Below are 22784 nucleotides of genomic sequence, written 5' to 3'. Positions count from 1 at the left end.
CAGTGAGCAAAACAGACAAGGAGCCTTGCCCTCCCCACTAACATCCTAGGAGGAGCAGCTCCTATGCAGAAGCAAGTTTCCTTAAAGAAAGGAAGCCTCTTGTTTTCTGTGCCAAACAGCTTGGGCAGGTCCTTTCCCAATTACTAATGCACTTCCCTGCATTCTCAGCCAGATGTTACTGGATGTACTTTAGTTTCCTCTTGACAACTCAGGGTCAAGCCCAGAAATGTCAGTCTAAATAAGACTCCCCAGGTTCTTGAAGCTTGTGGGGCCCTTTGTCCTGACACTAACTGGTCTCAAGCCTCTTGGCTCTTCTCAGTCTCTGGCGTTGCTCCCTTTGTTTTTCTGTTTCTTCCCAGATGATTAAGCCGCTGGCTGTCCTTCGGGGTGCTGTCAATGTACCTGCTGCAGAAGCTGGCCTCCAACTTCAGTGGGTTGTGTTCGGCTGCTCTGATTTGAGACACCAGAGTCGAGCTTGTAAGAAATGACTGCAATAAGTAGGCTCCAAAGAAGGTCCAGACCAGGCTCTGCTGTGAGCTTTTATGCACGGCCTTTGTGTCATTTAGCTCTGTGTTCCAGAGGGCGGGGCCTTTGTTTTGTTCTCCAAAGGACCTAGCACCTAGAACAATGCTTGGCACATAGCAAACACTCAAAACTATTTATTCTTACATAAGTGTTCATGGCCTTCATGCTTTCTTCATCTTTTTCTGCTCATGTAACTAAAGAAACTGAACAAGTGAAGAGTCACTGTGTGTATGTGTAGAGGGGTGGGTTTGCACATAACCACGCAGGCTGCCCAGCCACATCCTGTGCATGTGTGGTTGTGGCAAGAGTGCATCACTGTCATGAAGGGGCCAGTGGTTCTCAGCAAAGCTGTGTAGCTATTCTACATTTTCTAGGTGGACTCAAAGGGATGCCCCCCGACCATGGGCCACCTGCCTGGCTCTGCCATGCCTGCCCCCTGGGGAAGACAGGTAAGTTCTGAAAACCTCAGAGACCTTCAGTCATCTCTCAGTGTGTACTCCCTTCTTACCTGGACAGGAGCTCAGCCCCCAGAGGAGGCCCTCCATCTGATCCTGACAAACGGTGCCTGTAGGCGTGCCAGCACACCTATGCAGGTGTGTACACCACACACATACGGCAGACAGCAAAGGGACTGGCCCAGTGTCCTCTGCCTGGCAATGAAATCAAGTCCCTGGTGGGCAGCCATCTGGTACCCACTCTCTAAGTCACTGGGTAGGGAGGGTACACTCGGGACCCTCTACCAACAGTGTCCTCCAGGAACCCCCTGAACTGGGCCGTGCTTCTAGCTGACAAACCCTTTCATGGTCATTGTTTCCTTGAACTCACCTCACTCACAGACATTTTTATCTGTGTTTTACAAGGAAAGTGGAACTTGGAGAAAGCAAGTGCCTGGGGTTACAAAGCTCACAAGTGGCTGGGCTGGGATGCAGACCCACATATCCCAGCTCCGGGACCCACACCGCCAGACACCCCTGCAGCTCACACCTTCCCCTTGCGGGGAGCAGAGGACTGTGGCTGTCTGGATTCGGAAGCATGTATTTCATGGGGCCGGATGAGCCTGCCTGGGCCCCATCTAGCCCCACCAACTGTGTGACTTGGGTGACTTCACCTCTCTGGGTCCTAGCCTCTTCATCCGTCCCCATGGTTGGTGATGTGGCCCTCAGGAGGCTGCTGCAGGGCTCAAGAGAATAAAGGGCCTGAAAGGGCTCTGCAAACAGTGAAGCACCTTGGAGGGGAACTAGGTTGCCTGCCAGGTTCTCTGAACCTCAATCAACAGAAAATGGGGCCCAGTCACTCGGCAGGACTGCAGTGAGGAGTGGGCAAACATATGAAGTGGGGTTTTGTCATTACGATTCCGGTTATGATACTGGTTAGCCCCACTGGGAAGAAAACCAGTTAACTTGTCACAAATCAGGGTCAACCCTCAGGGATGAGCCCTGTGACTGTGTACCCACTGTCTTCCCAACTGAAAGACCCTCGTGTCTTTCTCAGTTTCAGGAGGAGCACCCCTTATTTCATGGAAGGTAGAGGATGTCTGGGCGGGACTAACTGAACAAGTGAAGAGAAGGGTTCTTTGAGGTAAGGCCCCCACCTGCGTTGGAGGCAGTGTGAGTGAGGATGAAGTGCCTGTGCTGCGGCAGCCACTGAGCAGCCATGAGATGAGGATCCGAAGCCTGCAGCCCCGACATCACCAGAACCTTGGAGCCCAGGAAGCAGCCTCCTTCCTTCAGGTTTCTGAACTGTGAAAAGCAGGGGCCTCTGTTGGTTTAAGCTATGGCTTGAGGACTTTCTGCGATATTAAGTGCAAAGCCTTCCACACTAATTCAAAGGAAAAAAGGCAAAAGCTCCACAAAAAGAGATCGGGGGAGCCCTGGCTTTATCTGGTTCTGTCCTGAAGCCCCTAGTTCATCTTTCCCTAGAGACTTTGCCTTCAGCACAGGAATATCCAGCCCCACAGGTGTGGATTTTAGTTGAAGGAAGAGTGTGTAATTATTTTGGGGCCTACTATGAGGCAGGAGTTGGGACACAAGATGAAAAGGCTCACAGTCTAGCTCAAGAGGCAAGCACCAAATAAACATTGTACAACTAACATAGTATATTGGTTATAGCTCATAACATATCATGTAACATATCACCTACAAATATAACATGATGATATAAAATGAACTCTAATATATCACAATAGAGTATCTCATAATAGAACATTTTATATCATTACCTCATTGTATATCATATGATGATGCTTTTCTGGATTAGACTGCACACACCCGTGTTGAGGGCAGTGATGTGGCCAGGCCAGGGGACCCGAGAGGAGGCTGGGCAGGGGTCAGAGAGGGCTTCCAGGAGGAGCCAAGCCTTTCAGAATGATCAGGAGTTAGCCAGACAGAGGGGAGAAGAGCATGCCAGACAGCAGGTGGCATGAGCACAGAGGTCATAAATAGCCCCTTTGGGCAAGGAGTGCCATGTTGCTGGAGTGTAAATTGGGACACAGAGAATGACCAGCTGGAGCCAGGTAACTTGAGGGGGAGGGTCAGGTGTGCCATAAGGGTGTCCAGCCTCTACCCTTGGCCTGTGGAGAGTCCCTGAAGGTCCTGAGCAGAGAAGTGAGGCAGTGAGACCTGGCTTTCAGCAGACCTCCTGGGAGTGGCTCAGTGGGGACAGAGACTGAACAGGGGAGCACTGGGCACTGAGCCAGGCCCGAGGGGGCTATGAGTTCGGGACAGAGTGGAGGGCCTTGATGGAGGAATGATTTCTACATTGCCTTCTAAAATAGTAGTTGTACTAGGATCTCAAGAAAGGCAAGGATTTGAATTCCCCCTAGAACCAGCTTTCTGGTTCCCTGGGACAGGTGGGAAGGGTAGGAGCTACTCCAGGACGGCCAGGGAACCGACACATGCCGGCGCCCCTCTGTTCCAGGCCTCCCGCTGTGCTGGGTGCAGGGGCTTAGGCTGGGCAATGGGCAGGGCAGACCCAGTCACCCCTGTCTTCCTGCCTCCCCCCTTTTCCTCTGGAAGCAATTTCTGATCACTGGGCCAGCTCCACATCATCGCCAGGAGCCTGGGCCAGTCGCCACTCCTCCTCCCCAGGTCTTCCTCGCCTTCTGCCTCCCGAAGATCAGACCCAGGCAGGAGGGTGGAGCTCACAGAACAAGTCCACATCCTTTTGTGCCATTGATCCCTACCCAGACCTGGAAGGCAGGGTGGGCATCTCTCAGGTAACGCCCGTAAGCAAGGCCATCCAGTCACACAGCCTGTGGGGCAGAGCTGAGACTTGTTTCAGAGTCTAGACCCAGACCCTGCCCAGCGAAGCCACAAGTGGGGACGGTGGATCTCACTGGCCTGCACTGAGCCCTTCAGATTAATAGCCCTAAAATTTCAATAAACATAAATATTTGGTCCTGCTGGACCTGCCATCTCTCCAGCTGAAACTGGAGGAGAGGAGGGAGGATTGCAAGAGGAACGAAGCACGGGTCTGAGTGAAGTGTCACCGAAATGCACAAATACCCTGCAAAGCTCAGAATTTTTGCTGGTGAAAAACTGGCCACCCACAGCAGCATGGATGACAGGCTTTGTCCACTGCTGGGGTGAGGGGCTGCCGGAGCTTCTGGGTCTAATAGAACGGGGGGGGGGGGGGAAGGCAGTGTAAATGGGGGAGGGGAATTCAGAAAATAAAGGGGAAACCCCAGTCCCCAGCCCGTCCTGTGCCCCACCCCCACACATCATATCTCCACCATCTGACACATGGAAAACATCTCACCTCCACCTGTCAGCCCCAGGCCTAACTTTCAGTTCCTCTTCCAGGGTCCAGGGGGTCCCCCTGCCTGCCAGCCCTGCCTCAGCACCCACGAGCCCCCAGCAGGCCACCTGGTGACTGCTCCCAGGAGGTGCCCAGATTCCAGGCAAACATCTCCCAGAAGTTTTTGGCAGCAGCGGCAGCCAGTTCTTTAAAAAGGTTTCGTGTCATACTGCAGTCAGCTGAGGAGCCCCAGTCCTGAGCTGGGTATCAATACCACTGTTTTCCCAAAGCATCTGTGTGGCACTCTGATGAGTTAGCGGGAGTCTCCATGCTATCTCTGCCCCCCACCACCGCATGGACACTGTTCTCATCTTTACAACTGTGTTCATTTCTACTGAACACACTGATGGGCCTGGGCCATGCCCATGCTGTCCCTCCCAGGCACCTTTTTCTCGCTTGTCCCTTGAGTTGAGGTTTTATAAAATCAGTCACTTCCAACCATCCCCAATTCTAACAGTTTTGAAAGAAAAAAAAAACGTTCGGCAGCATCCAGGGGAACTAATTAGGTGGCCTTCAGGCACCTTAGAGGAAGAAGAAAAGTCACGATTGGTGTAAGAAGAGGAAGAAACAACATTAAAAGAAAACAAGTGGGAACAAAATAAAAACCAGAGATAAAAAGTCAAGAGAAAACAGCGGCGCCTGAGAAACAAGAATTCCAGCCGCCAACTTTTACGGCGTCCAGCCCTGTTATTCATAAGCGAGTTTCCTCTCTCACAAAGGACCTTTTGCACGGTTTTCCCTGCTGCCTCCAAACCAGCTGCTCGCACTGTTGTATCCTGAGTGATGATGAGGCTCTGAAAGGGTTTTTTGGGAACAGATGGCCAGGGGAGAGCTGGGGAATGTGCCAGCAGAGGGCTGGGCGGGCTGCCAAAGCCTGCGGTGACTGAGTGCTTGGGCTTCCAGCTCGCGTGCTTTCCCTGCCCTCTGCCCTCCGTGGCGCCAGCAGGCCTTCCCAGAGAGAGCTCGGAACATCTGGAGTCTGGGGCTGCCAGGAGGGGGGGGCCGCAGCGGCGGCGGGCGGGGGACCCTCTGTTCCAGCGGAGCTCCCATGGACTCACCACCAGGCCCGCCTCGCAGAACAGCTAATCAAAACCACAGCGCCCTGAATGGGAACCAGGCGCGCTCCCAGCTGCAGCCAGAGGCCGCCAGGCGACTTAACCCGGTGTCAGCCCTTGCGGGCGGGCGGTGCAGTGTGGGCTGATGACACCCCCTAGCCCACCGCACCCCATACCACCCCAGCACCACCACCACCAGCAGGCTAGGGCTATTGGCTCCCCGCAGCTTAATGAAGCCTCCATGTGCTGCAGCCTGGCTGCTTACATAAGAATTGTTGCTCTGGGCAAGGCCCTGCCCCTGGCATTTGCTGGGCACCTCCTGGGCACAGGCCACCCTGCTGGGCAGTGTGTAAGCTTCAGGGCCAGACAGGCCTCAGGAGCTGAAGAGCTCAAACTTTGGAACCAAGAGACCCAGACTGAAAACAGCTCCCCTACTTCTAGTCACATGGCCTTGGACAAGTGCTTTTCTCTTGGCCTCAGTTTCCCCTCTGTGCTATGGGGGAAAGGGTTAGTGTAATAAGGGGTAGAGATAATGTATGTGAAGTGCCCAGCACACAGTGGATACTCACCACACAGTCAGTGCAATTGCTGGTGGTAATCTGTTTATTACCTTCATTACTGTGTACAATGCCATACATGTTTTGTGTTGGGGGGGTTTTTTTGGTATGAGTCCATGAACTTTAGACGCCAAGGGATTTCTGGTTTGGCTGTATGCTTGACCCTGTTCAAAGGTTCAAGATGGGTTTGCCATGAAGTGCTAAAGAGGGAGGAGTCCCCAACTCAGAACTACTTGCCCTCACCTGCATTCTGACTGGTTATTCATCCAGCCAGCCCTGGGACCTGTCTTTTTCTGAGATGTTCCTTCCTGGGGTTCCATATGAGGTTATCTTGTAGCTGTAAATTTATGAGATTTCTTTTCTGGCATTCACTGAGAAAATGCCAGCCCTTTCCCATAAGGGAGGGATCTTATTTAATCCTTCCAGCAAGGTGCCAAGGAAAGTATATAGGCTCTCACTTTAGAGGTGAAAGAACTGGGGATCAGAGAGGTTAAGTAACATGCCCAAGGTCACACAGCGAGGAAGTGCCAGGATTAGGATGCAAATGCAGGTCTCCAGCCCCAAAGCTCTACACTTCACTTACTTCATGGTCTTACCAAGGGTCTCCTGTTATATATTTCTGTGCCTTAAGGCTGAATGATGGCACACAGAGAACTGAAAAGAACTGCAATGTTCTCTCATCTTAACTGCCACCTACACAGACCCTCTTTCTCCAGGTTCCAGAAGGGAAGTCAGTGCAGCCACTGCAGGGGTTTCCAGAGGGGCAACCTGGCTGGGGAGGAGGGACTCTCAGGGGGTTCTCTGAAGAGTCTCCACATTCCAAGAGTAGTCATTAGAGCATTAGAGGGCCCCCCACATCTCTGTGACCTCCTGAGCATGAGTGGTTCTTGTTCACTATGCCCAAGACCCCAAGTTTTCATCCTTACACAGCATGTTGGGGAGAAGAGTGGGATCTGTGAGTACATGTCAGGAGGGGAGCAATATGAAAAAGGAGAGAGGGGGAGGGGTGAAATGTGAAAGGAGAGGGGAAAGCAGCACCCCAGCCTTACCCCACATCAAGACCACCCAGGAACATCAGAGGGGAGCAACAGAGCCGGCTCTGAGCTCACCTGTGAGGATCCCCAGCCAACGATCCCTGCAGCCCAGTCCCTGCCAGACTTGTGGACTAACAGTGTCAAACTGAGAGGAGAAACAGCAGCTGAGAGGACACTCCGTGTTAGAACAAACAGCTGGTGACAAACGTCTGTGTAATTGGAATGCCAGAAAAAATAAATTGCATCCATTTTTACAACAAGGAAGAAATTTGATGGTGATTTCCCACCCACTCCCCAACAGAGATGGAGTCTGTGGACTTTGAAAGCAAATGGTATTTAACTCAATAACTTGGCCAGAGATGAGGAAACAGAATGTCCTCTCACCCAGCACACTTCCCTTACGGTGGGTAGACAGGAAGCAGTTAGAGCCCCGACACACCTCTCTTACTGGCTAGGTGACCCTGGGCAAGTGCGTCGGGCTCTCAGCCTTGCTTTCTTTATCTGTACAGTGGGACGGCACCAGCAGCAACGTCGCTGCGCTGGCAGGAGAGGTAAGTGAAGTTACATGTCAGAAACACTAAGCACCATGTCTGGCACACGATCCAGGCTCTGAGCACGTCGGGTGTTCTCAGTGTCCTCAGGGCACATTGCATTAGGGTCCCACAGTCTTTGAGAGTGACTTTTCATACCTGTGTACAATGCCTGTGATGGGCAGAGGGCAAGTGAGAGTAACACATTTCATTATTTAGACAGAAAAAGGGGCAGAGGTGACCTCTGCTCAGAAGTCTAACTGGAAAGGGCCTTAGAAATCACTTTCAGTGATAGCTCACCTTACAGAAGTGGAGACTGAGAAGACTCTAATGAGGGTGACTAGGTACATGGCCGGTGGAGAAAGAGCCAGGACAGTGGGCACAAAAGGCCCTGCACACGGGAGGCTGGATCCAGCCAGAGCAGGAGTGCCAAGATTCTGCCTCGCACACTCAGAAAGAGCAGGTGCCACTGGGTCTTACTGGAGGTCTGGCTTCAGCCACCCAGACAGTAAGGAGCCAACTGGAACACCCTCAGTTCCCAATGACCCCCCAACCCAAAACCAACGTGCCACCTCAGCTTGTCCCCAGCACTGAAGCTGCAGAAGTCAGCACAAAAGACATTCTTCCAAATAGAAACCAGGCACCTTCAGACTTGCCGTCACCAAGGAAAGCCTCCCCTGCCCAGAAGTCAGCAGGAACAGGAAGACACGGGTTGGAGGGAGCTGCACTAGCATCATGCCTCCTCTGACTCCAGGTCACCCCAGCATGAGGAGCAACCTCTGGCCTTGCAGAGCCAGCCTTCCCTGACTATGCCAGCAGGCTATAGTCATATGTTGCAGGCCTCTGCCCAAGCCCTAAACTCAAGGCATCACGATCTCTCTCTCCCCACCTCTAACCCTGGGCCTGAGAGCAATTTGAGTGCAGGAACCTATAGGCCATTTATCACTAGGGTTTAAACTATGCCATACATCAGGGGTCCCCAAACTTTTTACACATGGCGCCAGTTCACTGTCCCTCAGATTGTTGGAGGGCCGCCACATTTCATTGACCAAAAATGAAAGAGGTGTCCCTTCCGGAAGTGCGGCAGGGGAGCCGGATAAATGGCCTCAGGGGGCCGCAGTTTGGGGACGCTTGCCATACATGCTAGTAGCTGTTGTTGCTGTTAATACTCAGTAGCTTAAAATTACTGGAAGAGGCGCCCTAGATTGTAAAGAATCGGTCTTTTCTTACTTCTCAGGTCTGGCCAGGCCCACCCAGCCCACATGTGAAACAGTTCTGCTGCTCACCCTGGCCAGGTATTCAAATGGTTACAGCATCGTCCTAATTGGCCAAGGTTGGGATTCCGGTCAGGGCACGTAGAAGAATCAACCAATTAAAGCATGGATAAGCGAAATAACAGACCGATGTTTCTCTGTTTCTCTCTCTCTCTAAAATCAATCAATAAAAAAATTTTTTTAAAGAAACAGTTCTGCTGTTCTTCCTCCTCCTCTCCCCCCTCCTTTTCTTCCTTCTCCCCTCTTCCTCTACTCTTCCTTCCCATCCTCCTCCTCCTCCTTCTCTCCTCCTCCTCAGCTCCCAGGAGTTGCTGCTTTAAAAACAGGAGCTGCGGAAACATGGCCCAGAGCCAGGTGCTTAACGTGCATTATCTCCGGCTGCAGCCGGAGTCAGAACTGAGCTCTCCAGAGCCCTTCAACTCCTCCCGCCTGTCTCTCTGCTGGGCGGCCTCTGACACTGGCCTCTGCACTACTGGGGCTTCCAAATGGGGCTCTGAACCCCCAAATCACATCCTGCGAGGTCCAAAGATGGAAGACTCTCCAGTCAAGCGATGCGGGGCCCCCAACCTGGTAGGAAAGATCTAAGATGGGTAAAAGAATGTGCCTGGAGCCTTGGGGGTTCCCTTCAAAACCCATTCTTAACACAAGTCTGGAAGGGCAAGGCAATGCAGCAGAACTGCAAGGACGTCAGAGGACCTGAGTGCAATCTCTGAAGGAGGCAGCCTGAGAAAGGACTGCCCAGACTTTCGGGCACATTAACTGTGAGGGAGCCATCCTCAGTGGGACAGCTCAGGTTATCCTCAATCGCATCAGGGATCACTACCCTCTCAGCCACCATTCATCAAGGACTTTCTTTGAGCCGATCACTTCCATCAGCATGTTTTCTAGGTTTTTCCTCTCTCTGCTTTCTATCTCCCTCATTAGAATGTAAGCCTGGCACCTTCCCACCTCCAAACTCTCAGGCTGTCCTCAGTGGCTGCAGGGGAGAGGTCATAGGGGCTTGATCTGAGCCTCAAATCCATACCCTCTGGCTAAAGAGACTATAGAGGGTCAAGCTCGCTCAACCAGAGACGTCACAGTGCCGATGTGCTCAGTGTAGAATTCCCCAGTGTTTAACTTGCTGTAGGTGCTCAATAAACTTTGAATGAATGAATGAGTGAATGAGTGAGTCTCCAGAAACACCACATCCCTTGATTCTGGTTAACAAAACGTAGGCCTATCCCATTCACTCAGGTCCACTAGCAGGTCACTGAAGACCATGCCCGAGGAGACCTTGGAACTCACACATCGGCAGAGTGACAGAGATACAGGAAGGCACAGCAGCAGTCATTCTGTGAGTTAGGGCCCAATACTGGCCAGAGAGGTCCTCAGAGGTCCCAGCTCCAGGACCCTGTCCTGTCCCTCACCTAAGTCTTCTTGGCAGTGCTGACTGCCCAGGCCCAGCACTGGAGAGATGGCAGGTTCAGCATGCCTGGCGGGAGTGTGGTGCAGAGTACAAGCTGCTCAGTGCCCTCCTGAGGTGAGGTGAGACCACCCCATGGGCAGTCAGACTGGAAAGGACCTTAGAAATCACTGACAATTTTTTGTCACTGTCTGTTTATCAATGAGAATACTGAGGCTCAAACATGTTGAGAAATAGGTCCAAGATGACACAGATAGTAGGTGCGAAGCCAGGACTTTACAGTCAGAGCTGTTTGATGTCTTAACCATAATCTTCCAAGTCAATCTTCCAGTCTGAATAGTGGAGAGGTTAGACCAGATGGTCTCTAAAGTATCTTCAGATTTGAGGTGATTTCAGGGGAAACAAAAAGCTCATTTCCACTGGGCATCTTCACCCCACTCTCTCTTCTTTCTTTACCTTCCAGGCGTTAGCCTCCTCCCCAGCGCAAGACACCGCTGCAATCAAGAAACAGGGAAGGGAGGGGGCCTAGGTGCTCCATGTCTTCGGCAATTGAGGGGGGAATTGGGGAAAGGGGGCCAGGAGGAACAGAGATGGGGAAAATGGTTCCTGTCCACTTTGACCATCCAGACCTCCGAACTGCCCGAATGCCAGGGGAAGTTCACAGAGAGTTTACAAACCTCCTTTGTCACAGCATGCTGCATGGAGCCATCAATCATGCCCTTAATTTACCTGTGTCACCTTCCAGTGGAAAGCCGCCCTGTGAGCTGCCACTGGCGCTTCCTCTCTCACCCATTTGATGAAGATTTCATCTAATTGGTCCATGTTAATCACTCCCAGGAATGCAATGTGCAATTATCACAGCAGCAGGAGCACTGGCTGTGGGGACAGGCCATGGCCCTCCCTGGTGCAGGCAGGACAGTCCAAGGAGAGACTCCTGGCTAGGCCCAGGGTCCCCGAGGAAACCCGGAGAACCCTGAGAGGCCTGCTGGGAAAGGGGCAGGGAAAGGGGTGTCAGAGATGGGGAGCAGGCCAGAAAAGAAGGAACTGATGAAGGGTGCCCGTTATCAGGGTCCCCACCCTCCCCATCTCCAAATACCCAGAGGAGCCAACCACCTTCCTTATAGATATAGACTGGGTCCAGCCCTTGTCACTCTCCCTCTAGCATCCTGGGGACAGAGATTTAGAGGGTTGCCCAAAGCCTTGCTTAGCACTGGTGGCGCTGGCCCCCAGATGGAAATGCGGAAGCACCGGCTATCTGGGAACCATAGTTAATGCCCAACACCTTTCCTCCTGCACATATTTCCCCGAACACAGCAGGCTTTAAGTTTACAGGCTGTTCCCTCTGCCTCTTCTGCCTAGTGACCTCTTGACTGTCCTGCTGGTCTCAGCTCAAACACTACTTACACTAAAATGTCCTTTCAAATTCTCTTGGCAGGAGAAGAAATCACGTGTCTCCCCTCTGCCTGGACTTCGATAGCCGCGACTAGCACAGGCCTCCGGGACGCCGCACTGTCTTGCCATTATATACTGAAGGGTTTTTCTAGCCATTGTGTGAGGTGCATGGGGACTGGGACCATATGTTTATCATCTTTATAGTCCTGCCCAACATACTTAGGTTGGGGCTCAGCAAATCTTTCCAGAATGAATAAGTGAATGAATGAACATCACCAACCTTAATGCACAGCCTCAGATAACCCACCAACCAACTCACATACCTAGAACATGCCCAAGGGTTCTCTGGTACAACATTTATCAGGGCCCACATGGGGAATTTTTCTCTGAGATAAACTGTCCTCATTTTAGTGATAAGCCCAGAAGCCCTAGGTGACTAAGGTCCTCAACAGTCACATTACCAGGACTAGGGTCACATGCATAATCCTCAAGCTATAATGAGCTCTGAAGTTGGGGTGACCTCAGCAAAGCTCCAAGAAGTTGATCTCACTGGCCCTTTCGAAACTTAGGTGAGCCTGACCAGGCGGTGGCACGGTGGATAGAGCATTGGACTGGGATGCAGAGGACCCAGGTTCAAAACCCCGAGGTTGCCGGCTTGAGCGTAGGCTCATCAGCTGGAGCATGGGGTCGCTGGCTTGTGTGTGGGATCATAGACATGACTCCATGGTCATTGCATTGAGCCCAAGGTTGCTGGCTTGAAGCCCAAGGTCGCTGGCTTGAGCAAGAGGTCACTGGCTTGGGTGGGGCCCTGGTCAAGGCACATATGAGAAAGCAATTAATGAACAACTAAGGAGCTGCAACAAAGAATTGATGCTTCTCCTCTCTCTCCCTTCCTGCCTGTCTGTCCCCATCTGTCGCTCACTCTGTCTCTCTGTCTCTGTCACACACAAAAAAGAAAGGAACATAGATGAATGTGGGGCACTCAAGTGCCTATCCCTACCTCCCTTGTCCTCTCCCAAAGGCTGCTGCTTGAGCAGCTGGCACATACCTTGCGCTTCTTGGCACGTCCCTCGGCCTGCAAGGTGCGCGTGCAGCGCTGCACACACTCGGAGAAGCTGAGGTTGCTGTGGTCGGCGCTGTAGTCGAGGTCAGCCAGCCGCGCCAGGGACAGGATGTAGTTGCAGGCAATCCTCAGGATAGCTAGTTTGGATAGCTTCTGCCCATATGAGTAACACGGGACCTGAAGGGTGAGAAGGCGTCAGGAGGAGCTGCCGGGTCTCTGTGCTGAGCACGACCCCATGGGGCACCCTGGCCAGGCAGGCGTAACAGCTGTTGACCATAACATCTGCAGCACCTGAGCAGGACTGCTGGACAGTGCAGGTGACCTGTCTGAGCTCTCAACCTGGATTATTTTGTAGGGAAAAAACTGAGGCGGTCTGGATGAAGCACAGTGTGTTCCCACCATGACAGAGCTCTGTTCCCAACCCTCTCTGAGGAGTATGTCTGAGAGAACATTTTCCTACCAGCTCTGATATTTATTTATTCATTCATTCATTCATTCATTCATCCAGTGAGGCTTGTTTTGCTAGGCACTTGAGGTTCTCTCAACAAATAATGTGATTCTTACTTCATAACAGAGTCAGGGACTCTGGGAACACACAAGGGGGAAAATGCCAGAGCTCAGCAGGGAGGGCACACACATGGTTGGTTTCTTTCCTTTTCTGTGTTTCTTTATGCCTGCTGAACCGGGATGCTGTTGGGCATTCAGTGCGTACATAAGAAATACATCCTAAGCAGACTTGGCATGTCAGTGATTCACCACCAACTCACTAACTGCACATGGATTTGCACCAGATGAAGGGATGGAGCATCTAATTTTTTAACACTGTCCACCAACGTCTGTACTGTGTGAGCAAAACCCTGTGAAGCCCGCAGCAACTGTTCCATGCTGAAATGTGGAAAGGTCACCACACAGTCCATCTAACAGGGGCTCATCATCAGAGCCACTGCTGCCGTGAGGCAGCCTTCACCTAAATGGCTGAAATGTACTCGCCCAGCAACTGAGGCCCCAGGTTTCCTCCTGTCTCTGGTTCCCCAGGATCTTTATTAACCCGCATCCCACTGAGTGGGACCCGATGGCACATTCATTCAACGAGTATTTAGTGAGCACTCCCCACCCCTTATGCCCGGTAGTGTTCTAGTCAGTGGTTCTCTGCCAAGGACAATTTTATCCCTCACGGGACAATTAGCAATGTCTGCAGACATTCTTGATTGGCACTTCACTACTGGGGAGCAGGAGATGGGAGTGCTACTGACCTGTAGTAGATAGAGGCCAGAGACACTATAAACAGCCTACTGTGGACAGGGGGCATGCCTACAATGCCCCCACAGCAAAGAAATACCCAGCCCAAAATGTTAACAGTGCTGATTTTGAGAAATCCTATTCTAAGCCCTGGGGATAAAGTATGAACAAGATGGTCACCTCCAAAGGGTACCTTAAATGTAACAGCAACTTTGATCTCACTTTATTTTTATTATTTCTTTTTGAGAGAGAGAGAGAGAGAGAGAAAGAGAGAAGCATCAACTCATTGCCCCGCTTAGTTAGCATTGATTGCTTCTCATGTGTGCCTTGACCAGGGATCAAACCAGTGACCTCATGCTCAAGCCAGCAACCTTCAGTTCAAGCCAGCAACCTCAGGCTCAAGCTGGCAACCTTAGGATCATGTCAGTGACCCCGTACTCAAGTGGGCGACCCTGGGCTCAAGCCAGCAACCTCAAGTTTCGAACTGGTGACCTGGGTGTTCTAGGTCGATGTTCTATCCACTGAGTCACCACCAGTAAGGCCAATCTCACTTTAAACTTTACTTTGTCCAGGAGCCTTCACTGAGCCCATCCCAGCCCTAAACCTGGAGGCTGAAGGTAAGGAGTGGGGGCTGACCTTCATGGTGCTCTAATAGCACCCCATCTGTCCTTAACTCCTGATTACTGTGATTCATTGAATGGTCAGTCTCCCCGTAAGCTGTGGGGGAAGGCCCCGGTCTGCAGACACCAGCACAGGTCCTGCCCACAAAAGGCACTCAAAAGGGTTTGTTGAATAAGAAAATGAATGATTTCGCTCCATAGCCACCAGGTGACTCCAGAATATTTAGAACTAGGTTCAAAACCCTTTCCTCATTCTGAGGATGAAGATGTAGCTGTTTGGCCTAGAGCTGAAGCACACATATCTTTTGGTCACCTGGTTCAACTCTTGGCTCTAGCTCTTCTTAGCTATGGGAGCCCAGGCGAGTGACATAATCTTTCTGAGCTTTGGTGTCCTTGCATATTGCTATCAGAACTAACCTCAAAGCAAGGTAGGGATTAAACAAGACGACATATGCACTGGCCAGAGTAAGGCCTGATACAAGTCAGCAAAATCGTACAGTTGGTTTTGCAGGTTTCCAAAGAGAGGCTCCAAAGAGGGTGAGAAGCAGGAAATCTGGAGCCAGGGCACAGTGCCTGCCTATCCTCTCCCCCCTGGGGGTCCTGAGATGCACCTATACCAGAAGCATGGTTTGCTGTCACCTTTTCAAATGCTCCAGCAACCAAGGAGTCACCCCTCACCAGGCTAGGAAAGCCAGGGAGGGGCAGGGAGGTGATGGAGAGAATGCCAACTCCTATGCATTTCCCCTTCCTACCTCCCACTCCCAACCTGGCCACAACTCCAAACCCATCCAAGAAAAGCCAGCAGAACAATGCACTTTGCCTGTTCCCAACCAGAGGCCAGAGAATCCCGCTTTATCAGCATGTACAAATAAACAAGGTCTGTGGGACAGAAAGGTTCCTGAGAGCGCTGGGACAGGCACCCCAGGGAGGGAGTGTCCGCCTGGTGGAGGCCCTGGACAAGGAGTCAGCTCGATGACACAGGCCCCAAGTATTGTTTTCACGCAGAGGCCGAGTGGGCAGTTACTCTGCTGTGAGCCCTTGGCCCCTGGACAGCTGGCTGCCCTGCCAGCCGGGAGCAGGGATCTCAGGAGGGCTCTGCACACGGGGATCCAGGGCGACTGCGGGAATTCAGAGTGACAGATGGGCTCAAGGCCAGCCTAAAGGTTCCTGCACCAGGTTCCGAGGCAGTTTTGTCCCAGATTTGTCACTCTGTCCCACTGCTTCTGTCAAAGTTCAGGTCTAACAAAAAAAACTACCTATTGAGCTCTGATTGTATATCTGGCCCTAAAGCAGCTATTTACAAGTAGTTTTATCCCACTTAAAACCTTCCTGTCCCCCCCCAAAAGATTATTACCCCATCTGTACCTAAGGAAGCAGAGAGGTAACATATTGGGCCCCAGGTCACACAGTTAAGACCTGGTTAGAACCAAAAACTTGTCTGTCTGGTGCCCCAGGAAGGCACATGGCCACTGGGTTCTCCACTCCCACCACCAGAGGTGGCCATATACAGTACACTAAGGGCAACTTTTGGTCACATCACTCCTTGTCCTCCTCCTCCTCTTCCTTCTTCTCCTCCTCCCATGGGGGAGGGGGGGTGCTCCTCAGCTAACCTGGCTAACTCCAGATCCTTCTGGTGCCCAGCCTGCAGGATGCAGCACCTGGGCCCTGATGGCTCAGCTCAGAGGCACCCCAGTCTGGGCAGCTACTACAAAGTGAGATTCCAAAGGCAGGTTCTAGTTCTGGGGGGCCAAAGTAAGGAGACAGAGCTGGTTTGAATCCTCGGCACTTACCGGCGGTGTGACTTTAGGCAAGGGCCTTTTACCTCTGCGCTTCAGTTCTCCCATCTGGAGAGTGCGGCTAACAACCCTGCCTACCCTCCACGACTGCTTGGACCAGGCCACCCCTTGCTGTTTATTGTGGTCTACTAAGGTAGGCAGGGGGGCTGAGTGTTTTGAATACAGTGCCTACATGCATCTTAAAAGCAGCCCCAAGAGGTAGAAAGCATCATTTAGGTGCATTCAGATGCATTCAATAGTAGGGTGTAAGAACTTCGAGTGACTCTCAGCTGGTGAGAGATTGTTTGGGTTTTGAACTCCCACCTTACCCAGAAGCAGCTGCTTGGGGATTTGGATGTGTATCTATAGCCTAAGTTGGGGAGGTGGGCAGGCCACACTTCTAAGCTGCAGATGGAGAGGTCCGGACTGACCCGTGGGACCCCAGCCTTTGTGCTTCGCCTCTGAGCATCCACAGTGAGGCCCAGAGCCCAGCTACCCCACCACCTGCAGAGGACACCACAGCAGTTGTCTGCTCACTCTGGTCAGAGGTCATAGGCCAACGGAGGCAGCAGGGTCACTTGGTTCCAACTCCTGAGAGGCTGCCCAATTTCCGGGAAAGTGAAAGGACCTGATCTGTGCTCACCCTACAAAGACTTTTCAGCTTCAGAGGAGCAAATTTGGGGATTGTCACAAGGTTCCATATGCCTCCAAAACATCCCATCCCACCCATCCCAGGCTGGACCCTTTCCAGGCTCGAGGAAGCAGGAAAAAGAAAAAGGCCATTGGGAGCCTGAGGACATGGCTCTACCCTTGGCCATCCACATGACCTTAGGCAGGTCCCTAATAAAATGGGCATCAGAGTACCTGCTGCCTCAGAGTGGGATCGCTATGGACAAATGCAGGAAGGTCTACAGAAAAACCAAGCCATAAAGCTACCAGCAAATGCAGGAGAGGCCTGGAAGCCCTCTGGCCTCTGTCCAAGCTCCTACCCAGCCCAAGACAGCCTCCTGGAAGCCCACCAAGATTCCTAGACCCACAAATGTTCCAACACTGTCCACAGAACACAGCTTAGCATTTGATTCCATTTGAAATTACTGTTGAAATTACTATGTCAGTGAGTGCAGACCTCCTGAGCAAAGCTGCTCTATGCAGAGCTACTTAAATTCTTGGTCAAGTTCTACTGAAATATTTAGGTTCTTTAAAATCCCAAATTTTCACACAGCAAAGAGGCTAGACCTGGAGAACCTGAGTCTTAGTAATTAAGAGCCATGGCCCTGGGGCCAGAATGGCCTTGGTACAAATTCTGGTCACTTGCTTAACCTCTCTGTAGGTGTCCTCATCTGTCACATGGGGAAGCAGCACTACAGACACACGACCACAGGCCCAGTGCAGTGAGGCTCCTAAGCACCGCCCTGGTGGCTGTGGACGTGAGAAAGTAGGATAGGGGTCTGAGATAGAAAGGTTGGGGGGGCATCCCCACAGCCCATCCTAGGCCACCCTCAGTGAGGATCCCCTGGGAGACTCCGGGGCAGCAGAGGAGGGAGCCCAGGTCCCCCCTTCTAGGCTTCATGAAGAGCCATCTCGGCGGGTCCTGAGGGCTCCTCTCTGATGCCTCAGTCCTCTGCTTGCAAGGCTGTCATTCCTCCATCAAGGCTGAGGGCTTCCCTGTTCAGGGCAGAGAGGCAATATGCACAAACACCAGATGCCTCAAGGGTAAGCACAGTCTGTAAGCCAGAAAGTTCTGCCAGGAGCCTGAGGCCCACAGCTCTGGCCCCTCCTCTCACCCACCGGCAAGGCCAGGCTTCCCCTTCGAACCCCTCCCACCTGGTCCAGGAGCAGCCCTGCTCATGGCCAGGCCCAGCTGTGCACACATGGCCTTCACATGAGGCAGTGGGAGGGCTCTATGCAGCTGGGCTGGTGGCATGTGCTGAGGCCTAACCATCTGCCCCACACACCCACCACCCTGGCCTCCCTGTCATGCACCACCCCCCCAGACCAGAGGGCCTGTGCCCCACCTGCACCCCTGTGGTTAAACAGCCCCTTCCCCCATGCTCCCCTCCTGCCAGAGAGGATAATGGAATGGACAAATCAGAAGCCTGCCTGGCTTCCTCGTGCTGAGGGTGGACAGCTCTGGGCATTCAACAGGCTGAGGAGAGAACTGTCGAGAAGAGCCTGGGTACTGGAGCAACTCACTGACACGGATTCAAAGCCAGGCGCTGCAATGACAGTGGTGCACAGCTATGCAGGCTGCGACTGCACCCTGCCAAAGCACCAGCAAACGGAGTCCAGTGACTGGCATGCAAAGGAGCCATGCGGGCAAACCCTGCGAGGCTTCAGTCACTTGACGGAAGCTATCTGAACCCCAGTCTCACCACCTGTAAAGTATTTTCTCCACAAATAAAGAGGAAGCTGGTGGAGTTGAAAGGGCCCTGAACTGGCAGTGAAAGGCCCTAGGTGCCATCCCTGCCCTGCTACTCACCAGCTGTGATGTTGTGGGCATGTGGCCTTCCCAATCTGGGAAAGATCTCCCTAGTTGCAAGGTGAGCAGGTGGGCAGGCCTTCTGTCATCCTTCTGTCCTGAGGGTGGGTTGCAGGACTCAGTGCTTCACTGGGCCCACTGCCCAGGGTCCCAGTTGGCATGGCTATGGTCAGGGGCCCAACCTGGTCTCTGTCAGCTACTTGAACCCTCCACCCCAATTCACTGAGCATGAACATCTCAGCCAAACCCAAGCAAGACACTTTGGCTTAAAAGTCACAAGGGCTCTTTTCCCCAGCAGTTCAATTCCCTTCCCATGAATGGATACAGGCACCACTGCTCGCCCCATCCACAGAAGGAAGAGCAGAATGTAATCTTAAAAGATGATGTTTTCTGAACTGTTTTGTTGTTGGCTAAAGCCCAGAGAAGTTAAGTAACTTCCCTGGAATCACACAGGAAGTCAGCTGCTGAGCAAGAAGAAAACCTGACTACTCAAACTAATAACATCCACCCCCTGCCCTTCTCCATTCCCTGTGTGGGCTGGGAGCTGGAGGCACTTACCACCCCTTCTTAGATCTCCTTTCTCTCTAAGAAAATGAGAAGTCTAGAAGCCCAGGACAATCTTGTCTAAAGTGGAACTGTAAAACTGCCCCTCCCCACCCTGTGGGGACACTGTGGGGTGAGAACAGTCCTCCCTCAGCCCCAAACTAGGAAGCCCCTGACCCACCCCAGAACTAGGATCTGAAGGACCACAACTAGCCAGTCCCCTCAACAGACCTGCCTGATTCACCACAGAATGAAAGGCAGCTTCAGAGGGGCTCTCCTGGAAAGGCTCTCAGCAGCCAAATTCCTGAGGCCACCCCTGGGTAAGAGGAGCAGTCTTGTAGCCCGTGTCATTAAGGACACCAGGGCAAGGGGTGCAGAGCACAGAAGCAGCCTGAGTGTAGGGGCATCCCTACTGGGAGCTGGGGGATGAAGAGGGAATGCAGGACCCTTCTATTCCTGCAACCTCAGAACAGCCCCTCCGCAGCGTTCCGAAGACCCGGACACGCCAAATGCCAGAGGGGCAGGGTCTTCTCTTCCCCGACCGAGACAGATTCCCACACTCCCCCTTTCCACTCCTCACTGCTCCCAAATACTTGTTGCCATAAAAGTTATAACTATGAGTGCTGAAGTCAGACACACGGACAGGGTCACCCCATGGAGAAGGGCGGGAGGAGCAGCGCATGCCTACCGGGGACCTTCACCCCATTTTGCAAACTAAGATACCTACCAACGCTGTGGCAAAGGTCACTACTCTAGGAGGCCTCGAACTGTCTGGATGCGGGGACCAACGAGGCGGGGACAACTTGCCGCTCACACACAGCTTCACCCTCCCTGAAGTCCCCCGGGCACTCACCCACCCACTCTGCCAATCTTCCCTGGGTGCAGTGAGAATGTGAGGCTGGGAGCCGGTACCTGCTTCCGCAACGCCTCGAAGGCTGCGCTGATGGTGTGCACCCGCGTCCGCTCCCGGGCGTTCGCCAGGAGTCTCCGGGTCTGCTGCAGGGCTTTGATCTCCGAGGAAGCGGCTGTCTCTTCGCCTGGCCGTTTCCTAGGCGACGCGGAGGAATCTGGGTGGTTATTGTAAATTATGTGTGAAATTGACGAGTAGGAACTTTCCCCAGAGCGCGTGGGGGGCGCAGGGCGCACTGAGGTCTCCGGGGGCGCAGGGGGCGCGGACGGCATAGGGCGGGCAGGCGGTGCGCACAGCAAGATGCGCGGACGCAGGCTGGGTTCTCGGAAAGGCTGTACCTCGGAACCCCCAGGTACCTGTCCCTGGGGTGCAGGAGGCGGCAGCGGCGGCGGCGTGGGGAGCCCTGGCCCCACAGCGCCCAGGGCGAAGCCGCGTTTCCGCGCGTCCAAGACCTCCGGCGCCCGGGCGCCCCCGCGGCCCCCAGCGGTGTCTGGGCCCCCACCTGAGAGAACGGCTGGCGCCACTGGGGCTGGCACCGGGGTCGGGACCGGCTGCAGTCGCTGGGTCCTGTCCCGCAGCCCATTAGTGGCAGTGGCGCCTTGTTCGGGCGCTTCCAAGTCCAATCGGAAAGTTTTATAACCGTTCGCGCGCCGTGCCGGTTCCTTGCCTTTCCGCTTGAGCTTCTTGAGCCCGTTTAGTTCCTTCACGCACACGGTCTTCCACGGCCCATCCTCGAGAACTGGGATGTGCTTCATGGTGCGGGCAACGCGCACGATAGGCGCGTGGGACTGCCTAGGACGCGCGCCCGCCACGCTCGCTCTGCACGCGGCGCCCGGCTCTGCCCGGTGGCCTTCGCTCTCGGCGCCTGGGAGGCTCGAGCTCTTCCCTGCTCTCACCCCCTCCTTTCCTCCCTCCCCCTCTCTCCCTCTCTCCCTCTCTTCTCTCTCCCCCGCGCCCGGGGCAGCTGCGCCGCCGGCTCCGCGAAGCCGCCGGGCAGTCCGTTCCCGGAGCGCTCAGAGTGTCATCTGAAGTCGCTGCCGCTGTGCCAGCATTTCTGGAGCACGCCCGCTGTGCTCCATCTGTGTTTGTTTAGCCTCAGTTTACACAGAAGCCCGGTTCGCGAGATCAGTCAGCGCCGCCGCCCGGAGAGCAGGCAGCTCCCGCCACCACCACCTCCCAGCCCGGCAGCCCGAGCCGCGAGCGCCTTTAAAGAAACAGGAAGCATTTTTCAAAACAGCTGGGCTGCCGGCCGCCTCCTTTGTCCTCATCCTCTCTACCTCCCCCCACCCCACCCCACTCCACCCCCACCCCTTCTGCCCAGAATCGGCCTCCTTTGGCTCTCCCTCCCCACCCCCTCCTCTAATTGGGAGCGCTGCTCTTTTCCAGAGGATGGTCAGCTCTCTGTAGAACTGCCCGAACACGTGGCCTCTGGGCCCTTCGGCCCTTCCCTAAATCAGAGGTGGGCCTTCTCTACTCGGTCTTGCTGACTTCTCAAGATTTCAACATCGAACTTATTCACCTACCACCTCACAGTCCACCCTCCACCCTAACTCTAACCAATCGAGGAAAAAACAGAGCAGCAACTCCTCCTGGGGAGTCAGTGTGGGGGGTTGATGAGGGAAGAGAACGCTCTGAACGGTCCTGAGACCCGCACTCACACAGCAGGACAACCCCTTTCCACCACTTGCTGGAACAAGAAGACCAGGAGCAGAAGGCCTAAGAGGGAAATTGAGGCTCTGAAAAGGAGCGTGCTTTCTGGTAGTCACCCAGCAAGTTGAACAAGCCCTCAAAAGGCCAAATAGAGTGCAAGCTTCTGATTAGCCAGACCTAGCATCTGTGAGAATCTGAAGTCACCTCACCCCAGGCTGTCCTCTAAGCCCAGATTTGCTCATCTATGAAATGCAGAACATATCAACTCCTAAGTCATTGCCTTGCAGTGAGTACCAGGCACATGGGAGGCAGTAGTCAAATGGTAGCTTTGGTTATTAATAGTAACAGAGGCAGAATAGCTCTTAGAGGCAGATTTTCTGGGTTCAAACTCCAGCTCTGCCTCTTACAAACTGAGTGACCTTGGGCAAGTCACCGAACCTCTCTGAGCCTCCTGTTCCTCGTCTGTAAATGGAGGTAATAAGGGTACCTTCCTACAGAGGTGCTTGTGAAGATTCATGTGCAAACCACTCAGAGCAATACCTGGTACAAAGTGAGACCTTTGCAAACGCCCGCTGTTATTGGGCCAGAAGGCAACTCCCCAGACTCTTAGTTCTCTGCACCATTCCACTGGAGATTCTGGAAAGAAGAGGTCAAACTAGTAGCCTTTCATACAACACCTATATCCCAAGGATGCCCTGAAGGACCTGCACAGGGCTTGGGTCCTGGGGAAGCTCCTCCTTAAGGCAGTGGTATTTGCTCAAAGCAGTTTGGGGAGAGACGATGGACCCTTGACTTGACCTTGGGCTCTGGCCTCTGCAGCCACTGGGATCTTCATCTTTCTGGTTTCAGTCTGGCACTCCCACTCCAACACTTGCCAGCCCGACTGGAGTCACACACAGTCCAGAGTCCAAGGGAGAATGCCCTGGGAGTAGGGGTGGCCT

At 53.3% G+C, this 22784-nt stretch overlaps 1 protein-coding gene across 5 annotated transcripts in view; it reads right to left on the bottom strand.

Moving 5' to 3' along the window:
* ATOH8 (atonal bHLH transcription factor 8) overlaps positions 1–21441 on the bottom strand; it is a 36427-nt gene extending 14986 nt beyond the window's left edge. The window contains exons 1-4 of one of the 5 annotated variants that reach the window (XR_010730337.1): positions 20696–21441; positions 20196–20350; positions 12613–12804; positions 10902–11157 (exon numbers count right to left, since the gene is read on the bottom strand). Coding sequence is in view for 1 of the 5 variants with exons in the window: in XM_066267603.1 (XP_066123700.1) it covers positions 12613–12804; positions 20196–20948 (945 nt within the window). In the remaining 4 variants the exon portion in view is untranslated. Of the gene's footprint in view, positions 1–10901; positions 11158–12612; positions 12805–18740; positions 18839–20195 lie in introns of those variants that run through there. The other 4 variants (XR_010730334.1, XR_010730335.1, XR_010730336.1 and 1 more) reach the window with 4 other exon arrangements.
* Positions 21442–22784: the final 1343 nt, after the last annotated feature.

Source organism: Saccopteryx bilineata, chromosome 3 (assembly GCF_036850765.1).
Source record: "Saccopteryx bilineata isolate mSacBil1 chromosome 3, mSacBil1_pri_phased_curated, whole genome shotgun sequence".
NCBI lineage: Eukaryota > Metazoa > Chordata > Mammalia > Chiroptera > Emballonuridae > Saccopteryx > Saccopteryx bilineata.
The sequence above is the reverse complement of the archived record's forward strand: the minus strand, read 5'-3'. Positions and strand labels throughout refer to the sequence as shown.